Here is a 20,676-nt window from a genome sequence, read left to right on the forward strand (position 1 = left end):
CGTGCTAGCAGGACCAAGAGAGTACCTGTCTATAGGGCGAGTATTGAAGTACTACCGGGAGCATTGGCTACTTGCTGAGGAAGTGACGGCCGGAGAACAAAGAACTCTGTTCGGAAAGGCGGCGATGCTATGACTTTGGGAATGTAGTACTCACCGAAGGTCGTCTCAAGAGCTGGCCGAATGCCAAGTGAGACGACAGTGCTAAAATGTATCCTCCACATTGAGTGTGGGAGGATCCCGCCTATGCAAGAGGCATATGGGCAAAGTCGTGGGTCTGGAAGCGAACACATCTTCAAGGTAGTAGGCAAAGAGAGCTACGGGAGCGGAATGCTACGTGAGCTATGCCAGAGGCGTTTGAGGGCCAAGTGAGCGAGTGAGCTACTAGGGCCGCGCCAAAGAGGGCGTCTTAATGCTACGGGAGCGAAAGGCTACGGGAGCCATGCCAAAGGCATCTTAGGGCTACGCGAGCGAAAGGCTGCGGGAGCTATGCCAAAGAGGGCATCTTGAGGCTACGGAAGCGGATGGCTACGGGAGCGATGTCAAAAGAGCACATTGATGTGCTAACCTGTGAAGGAAAGCTTCAGACGGACATGAAGACCGTGAGGGTCATGGTGTGATTTGACTAGTGTGGGTCAATCACAAAGTTAGACACCAGAGGGTGCAAGTGCGGAGGCACTTTCCAAGTGAACACCGAATAGAGGTGAAGTGCAAGAGGCACGCTTGGAAGATACTTGGGAGGAGGAGTGCATGGGGCACGACTCCTTTTGAGAAAGGACTTCGAGGAAGTCCAACCCACAGGACAAAGGGAGCTTGAATGGGCATACCTGAGGGGGCAGACTCCGGGATGTCTTAAGCCATGATGTGTCATCGGGGCGATGACATTATGAGTGTGGGAGGATGTTACAACCCAGAATTTGGGGTTGTAATTTCGGCCAAGAACTGGTGAGAAAGGAGCCTTCTGATGGTCTGACGTAGAGCAGTCTACTCGGGCAACTTGGGCTTTTTAATTTTAAGCATATATAAGGGGGGTATAGGTGATGAAAGCTCCGACCTGCCTCCCCCATGCGTGCTGCCACCGAGCCGCATAGAACGAGCTGCCTTGGGGGAGAACCCCAAGGGCCTGCCTAGATGACTCAAGGGAGTGTCAAAGGTATCCATACGAGTTTGGGAACTCGTATGGGCTGCGCAACGCCTTAGGGCCTGCGTTGGGCATCAATAGGGCAGTGGAGGCTGCTATTGTGGAACGGCCAGCCCCGCGGGCTGCCGAGTGTTGGAAAGAGACCTCCACGCCGATTGGATACTTGACGCGCCTGTCATAGGGGCATCATGTGTCGACTTGTGAGCATGGCTTTGGTTCAGCCATGCAAGCAAGGGTCCGTTGGCCTAAAGGTGCAGGTGTGGGCGACACTGCACTACTACGGAATGGAAGCGTACTGCAAGAGGGCTATGTATGGGCATGGCACGAAAGAGGCGCATGACAATGGCCAAGGACTAAAGGTTGCCTTACTCGGGCGAGGCACGAGCTAGTCGCGGATGCACTAGACGAGTGTAAGCTTGAGGATTGGGCTGTGCACGCGGGAGCGATGCTCAGTCTTGGGCTAAGGACAAGACATGTCCAAAGCCAAGTCCCCAGGGCGCGCATGGATTGTGATCCTAAGATGGAGCGCCACGACATGCCTAGGGCCAAGGGCCTAGGCATCTTACGGGCGGCACAGGTTGGAGCGAGCCTGAGGGCGAGCCCAACCGACAGGCACAGGATCGTGCTTGGGAAATCCTGGGACGGATTGGAAGGCTGGCCTGCAGCGAGGGGAACTGCAGGCGCCGCACGGGCGAGCAGGTGCCGCTACCCAATGTAAGAAAATGGGCCCGTGACACGGTACCTCGATTGTGATTTTCATTGTATATTCCATGATGAAAAAACATGTTGATTTGAACGCTCATTCTTCTTCCTTCAATCATTCATCTGCATTTTGATTTTGTTTGGTTATTCGTTGTTATCTTGTTGTTGGAACGATTCTTGTTTCTTGTGTGAGTCATGCATTCTATGTAATTTGTGTAACGACCCGACCCGTTATTTTAAATATTTTAGCCCTGATCCCCTAATTTATGCTTCCTCTATGTTACATTATGGTTACGTGACTCACCGGGATGTTTTGTTTTGGTTTCGGAGTGAAATGGGACACATAGTCCCTAAACTGGAAGTTTAAGTCGTAGGAGTTGACAGTAGTTTGACTTGTCTGAAGATGACTTCGGAATGGAACTTTTACGGTTCCAATAGCTCCGTAGGGTGATTTTGGACTTAGGAGCATGTACGGATGTTGATTTGGAGGTCCGTAGGTCGTTTAGACATGATTTATATTTTCTATCTTGCTTCTTATTATCTCCAGTAGGGCCTTGACCTGACCTCGTCACTACTCTACCGAGATTAGGCTTGGCACTTACTGGGTACCGTTGTGGTGTACTCATACTATGCTTCTGCACATGTTTTGTGCAGATCCAGGTACATCCTATCAAACTCGGTATTAGCGCATTAGTAGCTTGCTTTGGAGACTTCAAGGTACACCTACCCGCGTCTGCAGGCCTAGGAGTCCCATTTAATCCCGTTCTTTTCTTATTTCTTTACTTTTTTATAGACAGTGATGTATATGATTGTTCCACACTTTATCTAGAGCTTGTGACTTATATCTCACCAGGTTTTGGGATTGTACATATTGAGTTTTGGTAGATTTAGATTATGAAATTGTTGGGATGTTCAAGTTTTAAACTTTTATTTAATGTTTCCGCATATTGTTAGGCTTACCTAGTCTTAGAGACTAGGTGCCATCACGATATCCTATGAAGGGAATTTGGGGTCGTGACAAGTTGGTATCAGAGCTCTAAGTTCATAGGTGTTATGAGTCACAAGCAGGTTTAGTAGAGTCTCGCGGATCTATTCAGGAGGCTATGTAACTGTTAGGAAAAGCTTCACTTCTTTGATTCCTTATCATGTGAAATTTTGACTTTGGATTCTAAATCTCTGTCTTTCTATTCTCTCACAGATGGTGAGGACACGCACAGCTGGATCAGGTGACCACACACCTGCGCCCTTGCTAGAGCCGCGGGAGTCCGGGGCCAGGGTAGAGGCCGAGGACGCCCACGTGGTGCAGCTAGAGCACCCGCACTAGCTGCTACAGAGGATCCACCAGTAGCTCCAATTGGAGGGCAGGCATCTGATATGCCTGTTATTGCACCAGCCCTCCAGGAGACTCTCGCCTAGTTTCTTAGAATGTTCGGCACTTTGTCTCATGCAGGGTTGATACCACTTGCTCCTGCCTCATCTTAGGCCAGGGGGAGGAGCACAGACTCCTGCCGCCCGTACCCCAGAGCAGTGGGTCCAGATTGACCAGGTCCCAGAGGTCATACCAGCTAAGCCGGTCACCCCCGTTCAGCCCGAGGTTAGGGCAGCAGTTTCTAAGGGGGAGCACCTCATGCTCTAGAGGTACAAGAAGTACCCTCTCCTACTTTAAATGGCTTGGTGTCAGAGGATGCCCAGGGTTTTCTTGAGGAGTGCCACCGTATCCTCCGTATTATAGGTATTGCGGAGTCTAGTGGGGTTACTTTCACTATGTTCCAGCTTAAGGGAGCGGCTTATCAGTGGTGGCGAGCATATGAGTTGGGTAGTACGGCCGAGGTAGCTTCACTCACTTGGACTCAGTTCTCAAATATGTTCTTGAGGGAGTATGTTCCCCAGAGTCTCAGAGATACATGGCGCGCAGAGTTTGAGCAGTTGCGTCAGGGTTCAATGACCGAGTCGGAGTATGCGGTTTGGTTCAGTTATTTGGCTAGGCATGCACCAGCCTTGGTTGCTACTGTCAGAGAGCAATTTCATCCATTTATCGAGGGGCTCAACCCCAGTATCATATTTAGCATGGCCCAAGAGTTGGAGATGGACATCGCATACCAGTAGGTAGTGGGGATATCTAGGACACTGGAGGGTATGTTGACTCGGGAGAGAGAGGAGAGGGAGGCCAAGAGGTGTCAAGATTCTGGCACGTATAGTGGTACCTGTGCCCCAGATGCAGCTTGTCATGGTAGGGGCTATGTGAGTCGCCCTGTTTATTTAGCACTTCCAGCTTCTAGTGATATTCTGGCCGCTACTAGGCCCCAAGCTCCCTATTATGCGCTACCATTGTCTACTGTACCTCCTGCACGGGGTGCTTTTAGTGGTCAGTCCAGCCGATCAGGCCCGAGCCAGCCACAACAGCCACATCCTCCGAGAGCTTGTGTTGAGTGTGGTGACACTCGTCATATAGTGAGGGATTGACCCAGAGTCAGGAGGTGTGTACCTCCACAGACTACATTAGCTACGTATATTACACCGGGTCCTTAAGCTTCTCAGTCCATGGTTACCGCACAAGCTGCCACTCTACCTACACAGCCAGCTAGAGGTGGAGGTCAGGCAAGTGGAGGTCACCCTAGAGGGGGAGGCCAGGCCAGATATTATGCTCTTTCTGCTAGGACGGAGGAAGTTGCATCCGACTCATTCATCACATCTATTGTTCCGGTCTATCATAGAGATGCATTAGTTTTATTTGATCCAGGCTCCACTTATTCCTATGTGTCATCTTACTTTGCTCCATATTTGGGTGTATCCCATGATTCTTTGAGTTCTCCCGTCTATGTGTCCACACCTGTGGGAGACTCCCTGGTTATTGACCGTGTGTATCGGTCTTTTTTAGTTGTTTTTAGTAGTTTTGAGACTAGAGCCGATCTATTATTTCTAAGTATGGTAGATTTTGATGTTATTTTGGGCATGAACTGGTTGTTGCCCTATCATGCTATTCTTTATTATCACGCCAAGACCGTGACGCTGGCTATGCAAGGATTACCATGGTTAGACTAAAGATATACTTTAGATTATGTTCCTAGCATGGTTATTTCATTTATAAAGGCTCAGCGGACGGTTGAGAAGGGGTGTGATACGTATCTAGCATATGTGAGAGATGTTAGTGTTAATACTCCTACCGTCGAGTCAGTTCCAGTAGTGAGGGATTATATCGATGTATTCTCGGCGGATCTTCTGGGCATGCCGCCCGACAGGGATATCGACTTTGGTATTAATTTGTTATCGGGCACTCAGTCCATCTCTATTCCTTCATGTCGTATGGCCCCACCAGAGTTGAAGGAGTTAAAGGAGTAGTTGCAGGAGTTGTTTGATAAGGGCTTCATTCGGCCCAGTGTGTCGCCTTGGGGTGCTACAATCTTTTTTGTAAACAAGATGGATGGTTCCATGCGTATGTATATTAATTATTGCCAGTTAAATAAAGTTACAGTGAAGAACCTGTATCCATTACCACATATTGATGACCTACTTGATCAGCTACAGGGTGCCAGAGTGTTCTCCAAGATTGACTTACGTTCGGGCTATCATTAGTTGTAGATTCGGGAGCCAAATATCCCGAAGACTGCCTTCAGGACTTGGTATGGTCATTACGAGTTCCTTGTGATGTCATTTGGGCTGACCAACGCCCCAGCAGCATTCATGAACTTGATAAAAAGTGTATTCCGGCTATATCTTGACTCATTCATCATTGTGTTTATTAATGACATTCTGATTTACTCTCGGAGCCGGAAGGATCATGAGCAGCACCTGAGGACTATGCTTCAGACCTTGAGAGAAAAAAAGTTATATGCAAAATTTTCGAATTGTGAATTCTGGCTAGATTCAGTGGCATTTTTGGGTCATATAGTATCGAGTGAGGGGATCAAGGTAGATCCGAAGAAGATTGAAGAAGCGTAGAGTTGGCCTAAACAGTCTTTACCTATGGAGATCCGGAGTTTTCTTGGCTTGGCAGGGTATTACCGTCGATTTGTAGAGGGTTTCTCATCTATTGCAGCACCTATGAACAGATTGACCCAGAAGGGTGCTCCGTTCAGGTGGACTGAGGTGTGTGAGGAGTGCTTTCAAAAGCATAAGACGATTTTGACTACAGCCCCAGTGTTGGTATTGCCTTCGGGTTCGAGGTCTTATACTGTATACTGTGATGCATCGCGTATTGGTCTCGGCGCGGTGTTGATGTAGGACGGTAGGGTAATTGCCTACGCATCTAGACAGCTCAAGGTGCATGAGAATAACTATCTTGTCCATGACCTCGAGTTAGCAGCTATTGTTCATGCCTTGAAGATGTGGCGGTACTGTTTGTACAATGTCCTTTTGTGAGATCTAAACCGACCACCAAAGTCTGCAGTATCTGTTCAAATAGAAGGATCTTAAATTGTTTCATTGGAGGTGGTCAGAGCTGCTTAAGGACTATGATATCACCATTCTATATCATCCCGGGAAAGCCAATGTGGTGGCCAATGCCTTGAGTCGCAAGGCGGAGAGTTTGGGCAGCTTAGCATATCTACCGGTAGAAGAGAGGCCATTAGCCTAGGATGTTCAGGCCTTGGCCAACCAGTTTGTTAGATTGGATGTTTCTGAGCCGAGTCGAATTTTGGCTTATGTGGTTTCTCAGTCTTCTCTTCATGATTTTATCAAAGAGCGTCAGTTTGATGACCCTCATCTACTTGTCCTTAAGAACACGGTTCAGTACAGTGATGTCAAGGAGGTAACTATTGGAGATAATGGTGCATTACGAATGCAAGGCAGGTTATATGTGCCCAATGTAGATGGTTTTCATGAGTTGATTCTCCAAGAGGCTCATAGTTTGCGGTACTTCATTCATCCAGGTGTCGCGAAGATGTATCATGACTTGAGGCAGCATTATTTGTGGAGGAGAATGAAGAAGGACATAGTCGATTATGTAGCTCAGTTCCTAAATTGTCAGCAGGTGAAGTATGAGCATCAGCGGCCAGGTGGATTGCTTCAGAAGCTAGAGATTACAAAGTGGAAATGGGAGTGGATTACTATGGATTTTGTTATTGGGCTCCCACAGACTCAGAGGAAGTTTGATGCAGTTTGGGTGACTGTGGATAGGTTGACCAAGTTGGCTCATTTCATTCCAGTGGTGACTACTTATTCTTCTGAGCAGTTGGCTCGAGTTTATATCTGCGAGATTGTCAGGCTTCATAGCGTGCCAGTATCCAACATCTCCGACTGGGGTACGCAGTTTACATTGCGATTTTGGAGAGCTGTAAAGCATGAGTTAGGTACTCGGGTTGCGTTGAGCACAACATTTCACCCTCAGACGGACGGGCAGTCTGAGCGCACTATTCAGATATTAGAGGATATGATCTGTGCATATGTGATGATGTTTGGGGGTTCCTAGGATCAGTTCTTCCCACTTGCAGAGTTCGCCTATAATAACAGCTACCAGTCGAGCATTCAGATGGCCCCATACGAGGCTTTGTATGGTAGACGGTGTCTGTCTCCGGTGGGCTGGTTTGATCGAGGCGAGGCTAGGCTGTTAGGTAAAGACTTGGTTCAGGATGCTTTGGAAAAGGTTAAATTGATTCGAGATCGACTTCGCACAGCGCAATCCAGACAGAAGAGTTATGCGGATCGGAAGGTTCGCGAAGCTGCATTCATGGTTGGGGAGCAAGTCTTGCTCCGGGTTTCTCCCATGAAGGGTGTTATGAGGTTCGGGAAGAAGGGCAAGTTGCGCCCTAGGTATATCAGGCCTTTTGAGATTCTTGAGAGGATTGGAGAGGTGGCCTACAGGCTTGCACTACCACCTAGTCTAGCTGCACTTCATCCTGTGTTCCATGTTTCTATTCTCCGGAAGTATGACGGAGATCCATCTCATGTGTTAGACTTCAGCTCAGTCCAGTTGGACAAGGATTTGTCTTATATTGAGGAGCTGGTGGACATTTTGGACTGGCAGGTTCGAAAGTTTAGTTCGGAGAACATTGCTTTAGTGAAGGTTCATTGGAGGGGTCAGCCAATCGAGGAGGTGACTTGGGAGGCCAAGCATGATATGCGTAGCCGTTATTCTCATCTTTTCACCACTTCAAGTATATCTCTATACTCGTTCGAGGATGAATATTTGTTTTAAAAGGGGGAGGATGTAATGACTCGGCCGGTCGTTTTGAATATTTTAGCCTCGATCCCCTAATTTATTCTTCCTCTATGTTATATTTTGGTTACGTGACTCACCGGGATGTTTTGTTTTGGTTTCGGGGTGAAATGGGATACTTAGTCCTTAAACTGGATGTTTAAGTCGTAGGAGTTAACTGTAGTTTGACTTGTGTGAAGATGACCCTGGAATAGAATTTTTACGATTCCAACAGCTCTGTAGGGTGATTTTGAATTTAGAAGCGTGTCTGGATGTTGATTTGGAGGTCTGTAGGTCGTTTCGGCGTGATTTGGCGGAAGTTGGAAGTTGGAAGATTTTGGAAAGTTTGACCGGGAGTGAAATTTTTGATATCGAGGTCGGAGTCCGAGTCTGGAAGTTGGAATAGGTTTGGTATGTCAATTATGACTTGTGTGCAAAATTTGGTGTCAATCAGAGTTGTTTTGGTATGTATCGGCATCGGTTCCGGAATTTGGAAGTTAATAGTTGCTTAAGCTTGAATTTGGGTTGCAATTCATTGAATTCATGTTGTTTGATGTGGTTTTTGGCCTCGAGTAGGTCCGTTAGGTGTTTTGGAACTAGTTGGTATACTCAGATGGGGTCACGGGGGCGCCAGGTGTGATTCAGATCGATATCGGATCAGTTTAGACTTGTGTAAATCTGCTGAAGCTGGGATGTTTCTGGTGTCTTCGCACCTGCTAAGGGATTGGCCACAGGTGCGGGCCCGTAAATGCGATCCACTGGTCGCAAAAGCATATTTTTCTAGGCCATTTGGGATCGAAAGGGTGATCAATTGTCCGCAGAAGCTGACTCGCAGATGCGGAGGCTGCCTTCGCAAAAGCGGATCTTGGGGAGACAGCCTTGGGCTTGACCGCAGATGTGGTCCTTTCTCCGTAGAAGCGGTCTCGCAGATGCGAGCCCTTATTCGCAGAAATAGAAGCCCTGGACTTAAGTTGGGACCACACTTGCGATAGTTTTTTCGTAAGTGCGGCGTCGCAGAAGCGACCAATTGGCCGCAGAAGCGGAAGTCGCTGGGCAGAAAAGGGGAATTCGAGTGTTTGATTTCATAATTCATTTTGGGACTTTGAGAGCTCGGTTTGGGGTGAAATTTTGAGGGATTATCAGAGGAATTGTTGTGGTTAGGATTCTTGACTCGTTGTTTTATTAATTCCCATGATTATACTATTAATTACATCTTTTAATTAGTGTTTTGGAGTTTAAAATTGGGGGAAAATGGAGGAAACTTCTTTGGCCAAATTTTGGGGATTTGAGCGGATTTTTGTATCGGATTTGTGTATTTCCTATATGGTTTGACTCGATATCGAATGAGTGTTCGATCTTTTTAATTTTGGTCGGGTTTCTAGATGCGGGTCCGGGTTGACATTTGGGGCGATTTTTCAATTCTTTGCAAATATCATACTTTATTCATTTAAATTAGTTTCATATAGTTATATTTATAGTATGAAATTGTTTTGGCTAGATTCAAGCCGTCCGCAGTTGGAAAATCGAGGGAAAGACCTTCTAATTGATTGATTTAGCGTGGTTTGAGGTAAGTGACTTGTCTAACCTTGCGTGGGGGAAACTCCCTTTAGGATTTAGTATTGTTGTGATAATTGTGATATGTGAAAGCCGTGTATGCAAGGTGACGAGTGCGTACACGGGCTAGATGTGAAAGTTTCAATTTTTAGTTATGTAGTCCTCTTTCATGCCTTAAATGAGTTACTTTTACATGTTGTAGTCCTCATAATTAGTCTAATTTTACATGCCTACTTGTCTTATCTCTTATTTGCAATTTGTCCTTCATGTTTAGTTGAATTACTTGCTTTCTTTTATTTCATATTCATTATTTAACTGTTGAATTCTTACTTGAAATTGCTATTCTTGGAATATCATGTTCTTGAATTTGGTATTGAGTTGCAAAGGTCGTGGTTTCTACTGAGGCAAGGTATAAGTGGTGAAATATGATTTTACTTAGTCGTTATGTTTGGCATTCATGTTATTATTAAGGTGATTGTTTGGGTGTTTGAACGAGGTTTCTGTCGTGATGTTGTTATTGATTGCACGAGGTTTCTGTCGTGCTGCTGTTGTTACTATTTGCACGAGGATTCTGCCGTGCCGTTGTGATTAGTGATACACATACGGTGGTATAAGGTCGGGGTGTTGAAACGCATGCGGTGAGATAAGGTGGGCTTGATACGCGTGGCTAGTAGGGGAACTACTAGAAGCTATGCGGTGTGATAAGGTGGGCTAAAATGCGGGGTGCTATTTCGGGAAAAATAATTTTCAAAACTAAATGCAAAAGCCCCCGCGGTGATTTAAGGAAAAAATGTGATTTATTTTTATGATTTGGGACTACGAGGCGATACCTCGGGAGTGCCCTTGTTGATCTTTCTCTTTTTGTTATTTTATTAGCTTCTTTGATTTTTCGTTTTGTTACTTTCTATAATTTCATTATTGTTTCCCTTCCCTGTTATTTCAGTATATCATTATATTTTCTGTCTTACTTCTTATTATCTTCAGTAGGGCCTCGACCTGACCTCGTCACTACTCTATCGAGGTTAGGCTTGGTACCTACTGGGTACCGTTGTGGTGTACTCATACTACGCTTCTGCACATATTTTGTGCAAATCTAGGTACATCCTATCAGCCTCGATATTAGCTCGTGAGTGGCTTGCTTTGGAGACTTCAAGGTACACCTGCCCGCGTCCGTAGGCCTCGGAGTCCCCTTCTATCCTGTTCTTTTCTTATTTCTTTACATCTTTATAGATAGTGATGTATAGGTTTGTTCGGTACTGTATCTAGAATTTTTGACTTATATCTCACCAGGTTTTGGGATTGTACGTATTGAGTTTTGGTAGATTTTTCTTATGAAATGGTTGGGATGTTCAAGTTTTAAACTTTTATTTAATGGTTCCGCATATTGTTAGGTTTACCTAGTCTTAGAGACTAGGTGTCGTCACGATATCCTACTGAGGGAATTTGTGGTCGTGATAATTTGTTGTGTTGCTTTAACATGCCAATATGTGCCACCGTTATAACTTGGTGAATTGATTGTCAATGTGGATTTAATTACGTGGAGTCACTATATCATATTCTGTTGAGTTGTTGGTAATATAATGGTTTAAACAAAAGAATTATTAACATGCTTTATTCTATGTGCCACTTAAGATATAACTCGTTATCTAACTCGGTGTCTTATTATTCTAAATGGTTATTACACATTCACTATAATTGAGTTATCAAATTATACTCATCACCCTGGTAGATGTTTACCTTCAAAATATTATCATATTTTTCTTTAACAAATTCTACATATAATTCGTTAATTTAAATGATATTTTGCTTTATTTAAAAATGATATTTTTACTCAAATTTATTGATTTCCAAACTAAACCCATCTAATACTCTTTTTCGTATAAATTGTATATTATTTTACTTTACTTGATTTCAAAAATAAACTCATTATTTCATTTGACACCTTACTTTGTTCGAGATTGTTATTATATTTATGGTGTTTAATTATATCTCTCGTTCATCTAAATTGATATTTGTCACTGTTGCAAGGTACGTGGTAGCACGTGAGCTTTGCCGTGCGAAGGTGATTGTTATTGTGGGCACGAGGTGCCACATGTGTAGGATTTAGAAATTGTGGTTCATGACTTGTGGTTTATGAGCTGTGGTGCATCGGGGTAATCCTTTTTGTAAGTCCATGCGTTGGGAGTTATTTGATTATTTGAGTTGTCTCCTGTTTTTCCTTATTTGAGTTCTTTTACATCTCATCGGTGTTCTGATTATGTTGTTTCTTTATCACTAATCTACTACTTGCTGCCATTTGTGTTTCTATTATTTCATTGTTGGTTGTAAATTAATAATCTTTTCACCGTTGGCCTTACATTGGTGTTCTTTCCATTGTTAGCTTTAGTGTATCTTGAATAGGTTTTTATGTCTAGTAGGTGTCTTTACCTGGCCTCGTCACTATTCTACCGAGGTGAGGCTTGATACTTACTAGGTACCGTTGTGGTGTATCATGCTACGCTTCTGCATATTTTTGTGCAGATCCAGGTATTCTGAACATGTTATTGAGAGTTGCATCTGCGCGGCGGGAGACTTCAAGGTATACCTGCTTGATGTTCGCAGGCCTCGGAGTCACCATCTTACTTCATTATGCTACTGTTAAACTGTAATTGAAAACAGTATTGTGTTTAGAAATTCTAGTGTGTTTCAGTAGTGCTTATGACTCCGTACTACCGATTTTGAAAAATGTATAACTATTGGCCGCTTGCGGCTATGTATGTTATTTAATGGTTTATGGTTAATGATTAAGTAGTTCAATTATGTTATTAAATCAGCATGTGTTAGAGACTAGGTGCCATCACGATATCCTAAGGTGGGAATTTGGGGTCGTGACAGACTTTTCCTCAAAAATTTCAAGTCACGATGGACTGGTCCATTTCTGGTGAAGCATGTCTCGCCATATGGAGCAATTGAAATTAAAATGAGCAAGGAACTAATAGTTTTAAGGTGAATGGTCACAGACTGAAATCATATATTACTGGAGAATTCCGCAAGTGATCCTCTAGCAACATAATCAAATGAGTCTAAAATGAGGAGAGTCAAGCTGACAACTATAACTCAGAACTACTTGTAACCCTTTCCTTGCTCTCTTAGTATTTGTTTTGATTTTCTATAATAGTATATAGTTGTATCTCATGAGTGTTGCGTGTTTAGGAGCAGGTATAGGCATGTTTCAGATAAAGAACATATGACAATGGGACCCAAAAGCGAAAGAACATGTAAAAGGATTGAAAAATATAGAGGGGCAGGAAAAACGGCTTGTAACACTGTGTGGCACACCATGGCCCATGACGTGCCAAGCCAAATCTCATTAGATGAGGTTTTTGGATGAGAAATCGAGGCGCAGAAAAAAACCCTTGTCACGTTGTGCAACCTGCTGTGAGTCACATAGTAATTGGGTTTTAATCGGTTTTAAAAATAACTTGTTTAATTTGTAGTTGCACTCCATGCCCTCATCCCCTCTATACCCTTACCCAACGACCCCTTTTCCTTCCCACTTAAATACAACTGCCCCTTCCCCCTCCCTTCCTTCTTCTCCTTAAACTTTCTTCATTTTATACTCTCTTCCTCTTCTTCAATCACTCACGTTCTATCAGTACCAAGAAACTTCTTTTCTTTCTTTCTACTAGTAATTTTCTTATTAGCCCCTATCCCCAAACCCTAGGAAGCTTCTTTTTAGTAGTTAGATAATTTCTAAGTTTTATTTCTTTTCTAATTTTTTGTGTAGACTTTTAGTTTTCTTTCTTTTTTAATTTTTTGTGTAGACATTGTGTTCCTTGGTGGTTTATAGCTTTATCCTTGTATATCACTTGTTGTTTTGAGTTCATTGGTATGCATTATGTAGATTGATTTAAATTGGTAGAGATTCTACTCCATTTGAGCTTGAAAACTATGACTACAACCTAATGCATGCTAGGTGTTTGTTTAAAAGCTAAAATGAAATATAAAGTTGTGATTTTGAGCATAAATTTTGGTAGTGGTTGTTTAATTATGAGATGGATGATGAATGTTTAAGTGTAGGGTGGTTGGTAGTGCTTGACAATTGAAATGTTTGACGTGTAGGCCCCGACTGCCAACCGACCTCTACCTTGGGCAAGTGTGATGTACATTGTACCCTTGTTGCTCCGAGCTTTCCATATCCTGTGTAGTTATTAATATAGGTTCTTTATTTTGCTTTTATAGATTATATTTGTGTAGTTGATTGTTAAATTATGTTAGCTTTTGTGATGCCTTGATGAGCCCGTTTGTTTAGGGGGGAGGGGGGGGGGGTGATGAATAGCTAGTATTGATTTGAAATGGAGTATTCTTAATTCCCTCAACACTATTGCTTGTGAACGTTCCAATAAAATAAGTGCTGGGGTAGTCTGAGTCCATGTTAGTGCTTATATTCTATGTGTCATTATAGATAATATTCATCTTGTGAAAGTACAATATCTTGACGTGCTAAACACAATAACACTAGCACTTTTGAGGACGCTTCAAGCAGTCGAGGGAGAGGTAGATGGAATCAACTGTTGAGCATCAACCTATGGAAGAGATTTCAATGGAAGCGAATGAGTACTCGCCATGCATGTTTGGTATTCGGGCAGTGAAGTCTTATGGGAGGCACTCATTTCAGCGCAACAAGGCTACCATGGAGCCCATCCCTGGGTAGCACATTAATGAGAAGAAGTTGGAGCGGAAGTACTCCGCCTTGCATGAGAATATCTAGCACATGGGGATGTATAATTTATTTCATGCAGTGGGCCCAGTGAATATAAGCATGGTTAAGGAGTTTTATGCTAATTGGTAGTCGGGGTGTGAGCTAGATGGGTCTATGTGGTCCCAATTCTGGGCAAGCGAGTGAATCTTTTGTCTCGTGATATCAATTCGGTTATGGGGTTTCCTGAAAATCCCTCATCAGTGTTCGAGGCTTTTCTAAGGAGGCCATAGTACAAGGACATTCGCCACACACTTTGTGGTATTTACTGTTTGGCTACCTGGCATAGGGACCAAGATTGGATCCATTCTACCTTATAGTGTAGCTACTTTTCTCTGCCGGCCAAGGTGATATTGAGGTTGATCAATGCCCCAGTTCTGCCCACCTCTTATGACACATATGTGACATGCATTCAGATGTATTTGGTTTTTCTATTCATGGCCAAGATAAAGATCAATTTGTGGAAGATAATGCTTACTGAGATGGCCAATGTCAAACACGAGGGTGAAAATAGCCTTTTCTTTCCAAGCATGCTGACTAAGGTTTTGATGAGTTGTGGTGTGCCCTAGGATCCCTTTCATGACAGGGAGTTGGGTATGCCTACGAGATTCTATGATACTATAGTTGTGTATGATACTATTATAACGACCATGTGAGTCTTTTTGAGTATTTTAGCCCCGTTACCTCTATTTGATGCCTTACTTTTGTGTAATTGTGATTATGTGACTAGCCGGGGTGGTTGGTTTGGTTTCAGGGAGGTATTGGAGTGAACTGGGACACTTAGTCCCAAGGTTGGAAGCTTAAGTTGAAAGAGTTGACCAGGATTTGACTTTTATGAAGACAACTCTGGAATGGAGTTTTGATAGTTCCAACAGCTTCGTATGGTGATTTCGGACTTAGGTGTATGTCCAGATTTGGATTTGGAGGTCTGTAGGTTGATTTGATGATTTTTGCTGAAAGTTGAAGGTTTGAAAGGTTGATAGGTTTGGCCGAGAGATAACTTTATTGATATCGAGTTCGGATTTTGGTTCCGGGATATAATAGGATCGTTGTGTCATTTGAAACTTGTGTGCAAAATTTAGGGTTATTCCCGGTTGATTTGATGGGATTCGGCATATGTTTTAGAAGTAGAAAGTTCATTAGTTTCATTACACTTGAATTGGGGTGTGATTCATGATTTTCCACTAGTTTGATGTTATTTGAGGCTTCGAGTAAGTTCGTATTGTGTTTTAGGACTTGTTGGTAAGTTTTGGATGGGGTCCCGGGGACCTCGGGTGTGTTGCGGATTGTTGGCGAATCATTGTTGGACTTTGAAAGATTACTGAAGTTTTGGAGTTCTGCTGCAATCGCACCTGTGAAGGATTGGCCACAGGTGTGAGGCCACAGAAGAGGGCTAGGCTGAAGCTGAGGAAGAGCACATATGAAAGGGCATTACCGCATCTGCGAGCCTGCAGATGCGAATGAGTTAGCACAGAAGCGGAACTGGACAGAGGCTTGGGAGTCCGCAGATGCGGATGTTGTATCGCAAAAACGGTCCCACATGCGAGTGCGGTTGGTCTCGTATTTGAGTGAGTGTTTGGAATTTGTGAGTTTGGTCAGGTTCCGGGGTGAGAGCCCGGGGTTAAGTTTTTAGGTTTGACTTTCCCATTTTGATTAAAGACCTTAGCTTTGTTGTATGGGATTGTTTCCTATGGCTCTTGTTGATGATATTAAGTTGCTTTGTCTAGATTTGTGTCGCTCAAAGGTCGATTCACATGGCAAGGGCTTTTTGGAGTATTGATCTTCGCATTTTGAGGTAAGTAACATATCTAAACTCGGATTTGAGGGTAATTAACCTTGAGAACTATGATAGATGAGATGTATTTGGGTGACGTACGCGCTGAGTAACGAGCATGTGTGCATGCACCGAAGTATTCATGATTAGAGGGGCTTTTAGACTATTATGCGATTTGTTTTGCAATCATGCCTCGTTATATCCGTGTCTTCTCTACTTGTATGATTATTATGATTCATGTTAGAAATCATGTCTAGGTTATGTGCAATTTGTTTGAGACATGATAGGGCTATTCTTGTTCTATCTAAGTTATTTGCCTTAATTGTACACATACTCTCGGTCATAAGGCTAAATACGTGTATGATATCTCTATCTCGGTACTTTCTTATTTGATTCCTCACATGTTGTTGATGCCTCCTATTTGTAACACTTTTGATTTGAGTAATGTGAGATGTGATTAACTAAGATTTGAGTGGTTAATGGCTGAGCTTGGGCCATAGAGCCGATTTGGTATTAATTTTGAGGTGACGCGTATGCTAAGCTCATATTGGGCTAAGTGTTACTGTTTTGGGGCGACGCGTGAACCAAGATCCACTATTGGGCTATGTGATTATGGTTAGCACTTGGGCAGGATCCGCCTCCGAAGTCTGGCATGCCAGCAGTGGGCTCAGGCACAGTGTTATATATACATGCTTTGGTGAAGGGCATCTATGCCAGGCACCCGTATAGTACTAATTGTTGTTGTGTGGTTATTCTTAATGGTTTCACCATGATGTTGTTGATTTGACATGTAGGAATAGAGATATACTTTCCTCATGCTAGCTGGTAAATAAAATATTTTATCCGTGTTGGGCTTAAATTGTTATACTTGGAATGCATGTCTAAATTCCTGAACTGTGAATGAGCGTAACATTATATTATTGAGTTACTTGCTTCTATTGTTTCCATGATAGCCTGAATTGTTACTGGTTATTGATATTGGTCTCTGCGTGTTGTTTTTTAGCTCATCACTGCTTTCAGTCCAAAGTTAGGTTTGTTACTTATAGAGTACATAGGGTCGATTATGCCCATATTACACTCTGGACATCGTGGGCAGATCCAGGTACTTCCGGACGTGGTGATTGCTAGAGTTGTGATAACACTAATATTTTGGGAGACTACGACGTAGCTGTTATGCTGTTCGCATACCTTGAAGTTTTCTATCATTATTTCTATTATTACTGTTATACTATTTAGACATTTGTATTGAGGATTTGGTCTTGTATTTTGATATTCAGCAGCGCTCATGTACTCATTGACACCAGATCATTAGGATGGTTGTACCAGTATTGTTGTTGTTTCATCAGTTATTTCAGGATATTTCTGTTGTTCAATTTATTAAATCATGTTTATTCAAATTCGTTGTTGTTGTGTGTCTGTTGTCTTGCCTAGCAAGTAGTGTTAGGCACTGTCACGGCTCTGGTGGGAGTTGGGTCATGACAATTAAGGTCCACAAGGTTCTCTGATTACCTGTCACGCCCCAACCTCGGGGAGCGCGACAGGCGCTCAACTGAGTGAACTCGGTCGAGCAAGCCTATTAAACCTTTCCTACCCAACTCATTCATAATCCAAAATGGGAACGCATCACCATTTGTAAAAAACAGGGAAGAGATCAGTTATATAAATATATAAACATTTCTAGTTCATTTTTCATTATATACATTATGTCATGACCCACATAAACGTCCACGGAGCCTCTAAGGGTACAAAGAGCAACATTACAATGTCGACAACAAGGCTCCGGCTATACTTCAAAATATGAAAACTTGTACAAAAGTAGGACTACATGACCCCAGGAAAACAAATGGGGCTCACCAAGACTGTTGTGATGAGTGTGAGGGAGAACACCACTATCTACGATCAGCACTATCTGCGATGGAACCACCTACATCCATTCAAAGATGTAGCGCCCCCGGCAAAAGGGACATTAGTACTGTCGAATAGTACTAGTATGTAAGGAAAACACCAATCTTAGTAGAATGAACAGTGAAACAAAGAGAAGACAGTCACAACAATCAATAAGTATTTCACAAAAATACAAAGAAACACCAAGTAAGGATCACATAATTTCCAATTCATTCATTCCATCTCTTAGGTTAATAATCTATAGTGCCAAAGCCACAACTCACAATGCCACCGTGTTTTTGTATGGAGTACGATCTCGGCCCGACCGGCTAAGCCATCTCAAGTGAGACATATTCATATCCACATTGTAAATCAATGATTCCAACACAAATGCCACCATGTGTACAGCATGGCGTCCGATTTCGGCCCGATCAGCTAAGCCATCTCACTTGAGACATAACCTCTTCCAATTGTTCACTCAATTCACAACTCTTTCCCATCTTTCGTTACATGGCACAAACAGCCTCATTCATTAAGTAGTTCTTGGCACTTGGGCACATTTTACAATTCAAGTCTTTCCCTTTTTATTCATTCAAATAACGTCATCATTCATGTCGATAAGTACCATCACATAAGGCATTGCACACATAAGGGAAGGAGCTTGGAAAATCATAGTTACGTTCTCAAATAGCTTGATGACATGATAAACATCTAAAATAATTAGGGAACATGAATCTTTCAACCCAACACACAAAGGCAAACAATTCTAGTAAGATCAAGTCAGAACTTACACCAACTATTCGGACACCAGGAGTTCGATTCTAGGAAGAAAAGAATTAGCCATACAAACCTCAATTGTATTTATTTAGACTCTACAATTATCCGGAACCCTTTGCAACCTCAATCTATTTTAGCAATATACAAATTGAACCCAAAATTAGGAAAACGTGCATGGTTCTAGTTCACTTTTCCACACTCTTTTATCACACATGCATGCAAGATAAACAACCCTCATACCCATGGACCATCTTATTAATTACTCATTTTCAGTATAAGTTTCAAAAATTTAGGGCTAGGGTATAGATTCTTACCTCTAGGATGGAGGCCTAGATTGCTTTCCTTGATAATCTTCAAAGTTTCAAGCAAGAATTGAAGAATAATTGATGAAGATTACTTTCTCACTCTAAGGCTCCCTCTCTCACTCTATAGTATCAGAAAATGATCTCAAAATAGACTAAAGAGGGTGTTTTAATGTAATGGGGGGCAGGTTTTAAATTAAGAAAATGAGTGCCCCGACACAGGTTTGCGGTCGCATATGCGACCGCATAATGGTTATGCGGTCCGCAAAGTGACCATAGAAATGGCCCTCAGGGGCCTGAACTTACGGCCTAGGTATGCGACCAGTATGCGGTCCGCATACTCATTCTGCGGTCGCATAATGCACCGCAGAACTCCCTCCGCAAAAATCCAAGAGGGGTTATTATATCGATATGTGGTCTGCATAGTGGTTATGTGGTCGCATAATTGACCGCAAAGCTGACCTCAAATTGGCCAACGTACTTCTTCACTCTACGGCCATTATGTGGGCCGCAGAGTGATTATGCGGCCGCATAATGGGCCACAGAAATGCGTCCTTTTGTGAAACATTTTCCTCTAAGTCCGTGGGTTCTACTATAATAACGCAGGAATCTATCTTGGCACCACAAAACCCCGAGTTTTTGATTTAAATTTTTACGGGTCCTTACATTACCATTGAGCAGTGGATGACTCGTATGAAAGAGATTATACATCTCATGTTTGCTGATATACGTCTTCGAGAGGAGTGTGGGGAGGTAAATATTGCAGTGTTGGAGCAGTGGTCTCCTATTTCTACTCTAACTCAGCAGTTTTTGGGATTGGAGCAAGGTAGTAGACTACCATCTAATAAGGATGTCAACTCTATGCCATCAGATGATGAGCTTTCTGACACTATTGATGGTGCCGATGATTAGGCTCCGGGCCTCCCAGAGTTCCTTTTATTCCCTTGTTCTTTTTGCTTTGTATTAAGGACAATGCTTTATCTTAAGTGTGGGATATCAAACTCTAATTCTTTTGTACTTGCATTATCTTCTTTACCTTTTGTCTTTGTTTTGATTTGTTTCTTGATCTGTTAGACTATATGGCTTGTAACAATAACTCTAAATTCTCTTGGCCTGTAATAGTTAGTATTCGAGTTATCTTTTGTTATTAGAATTTACCTAGAAGCTTATGGAAACACACACAAAATTTAAAAAAAGTCCAAAATTATTTCTTTTATTATTGTTATTTTATTCTTTATTTTATTTTCTTAGGTAGTAATAATACCTCCTTAGTTTTTGTTGGGCCGCAATTCATTTCTGAGGATTTTTTCTTGGACTGGTATAGCTAACTTTTAACTTTTAAGGAGTAGAGGATCTTGTCTTAGTGTACTAATTGGAGAAACTTTTTTTAATTTTGTCTATTCCTGAGAGTAGTGAGTGACCTAGTTATGATACTTAGGCACATGTCTTGACTCTCGTATAAGAGGTAATGATTAACTAGTCTTAACTTCTTTGATTAGAGAGTCAGGATAGATCTGGTCCTGGATGAGTTGTTTTCCAATATGTGAGTGAGGTCCTTGTTGATATTATGCGAATGTCACCTGTTGTCTAGAACTTGCCCCGATTCTGTTGTAATAACTCGGTCGGTTATTTTTTATATTTGAGCCTCGTCCCTCTATTTGACATTTCTCGTAT

The 20,676-nt window shown here is 42.7% G+C and overlaps 1 protein-coding gene across 1 annotated transcript; it reads left to right on the forward strand.

The window, feature by feature from the left end:
- The first annotated feature begins 4,381 nt into the window (after positions 1-4,381).
- Positions 4,382-19,914, forward strand: LOC138893848 (uncharacterized). The gene is made up of 6 exons (XM_070178512.1): positions 4,382-4,687; positions 4,931-5,093; positions 5,835-5,926; positions 6,495-6,865; positions 7,640-7,841; positions 19,684-19,914. The coding sequence occupies exons 1-6, from the start codon at positions 4,382-4,384 to the stop codon at positions 19,912-19,914; spliced, it is 1,365 nt and encodes a 454-aa protein (XP_070034613.1).
- The last annotated feature ends 762 nt before the right edge of the window (positions 19,915-20,676 follow it).

The sequence above is a fragment of the Nicotiana tomentosiformis genome, chromosome 6 (assembly GCF_000390325.3).
Source record: "Nicotiana tomentosiformis chromosome 6, ASM39032v3, whole genome shotgun sequence".
Taxonomy (NCBI): domain Eukaryota; kingdom Viridiplantae; phylum Streptophyta; class Magnoliopsida; order Solanales; family Solanaceae; genus Nicotiana; species Nicotiana tomentosiformis.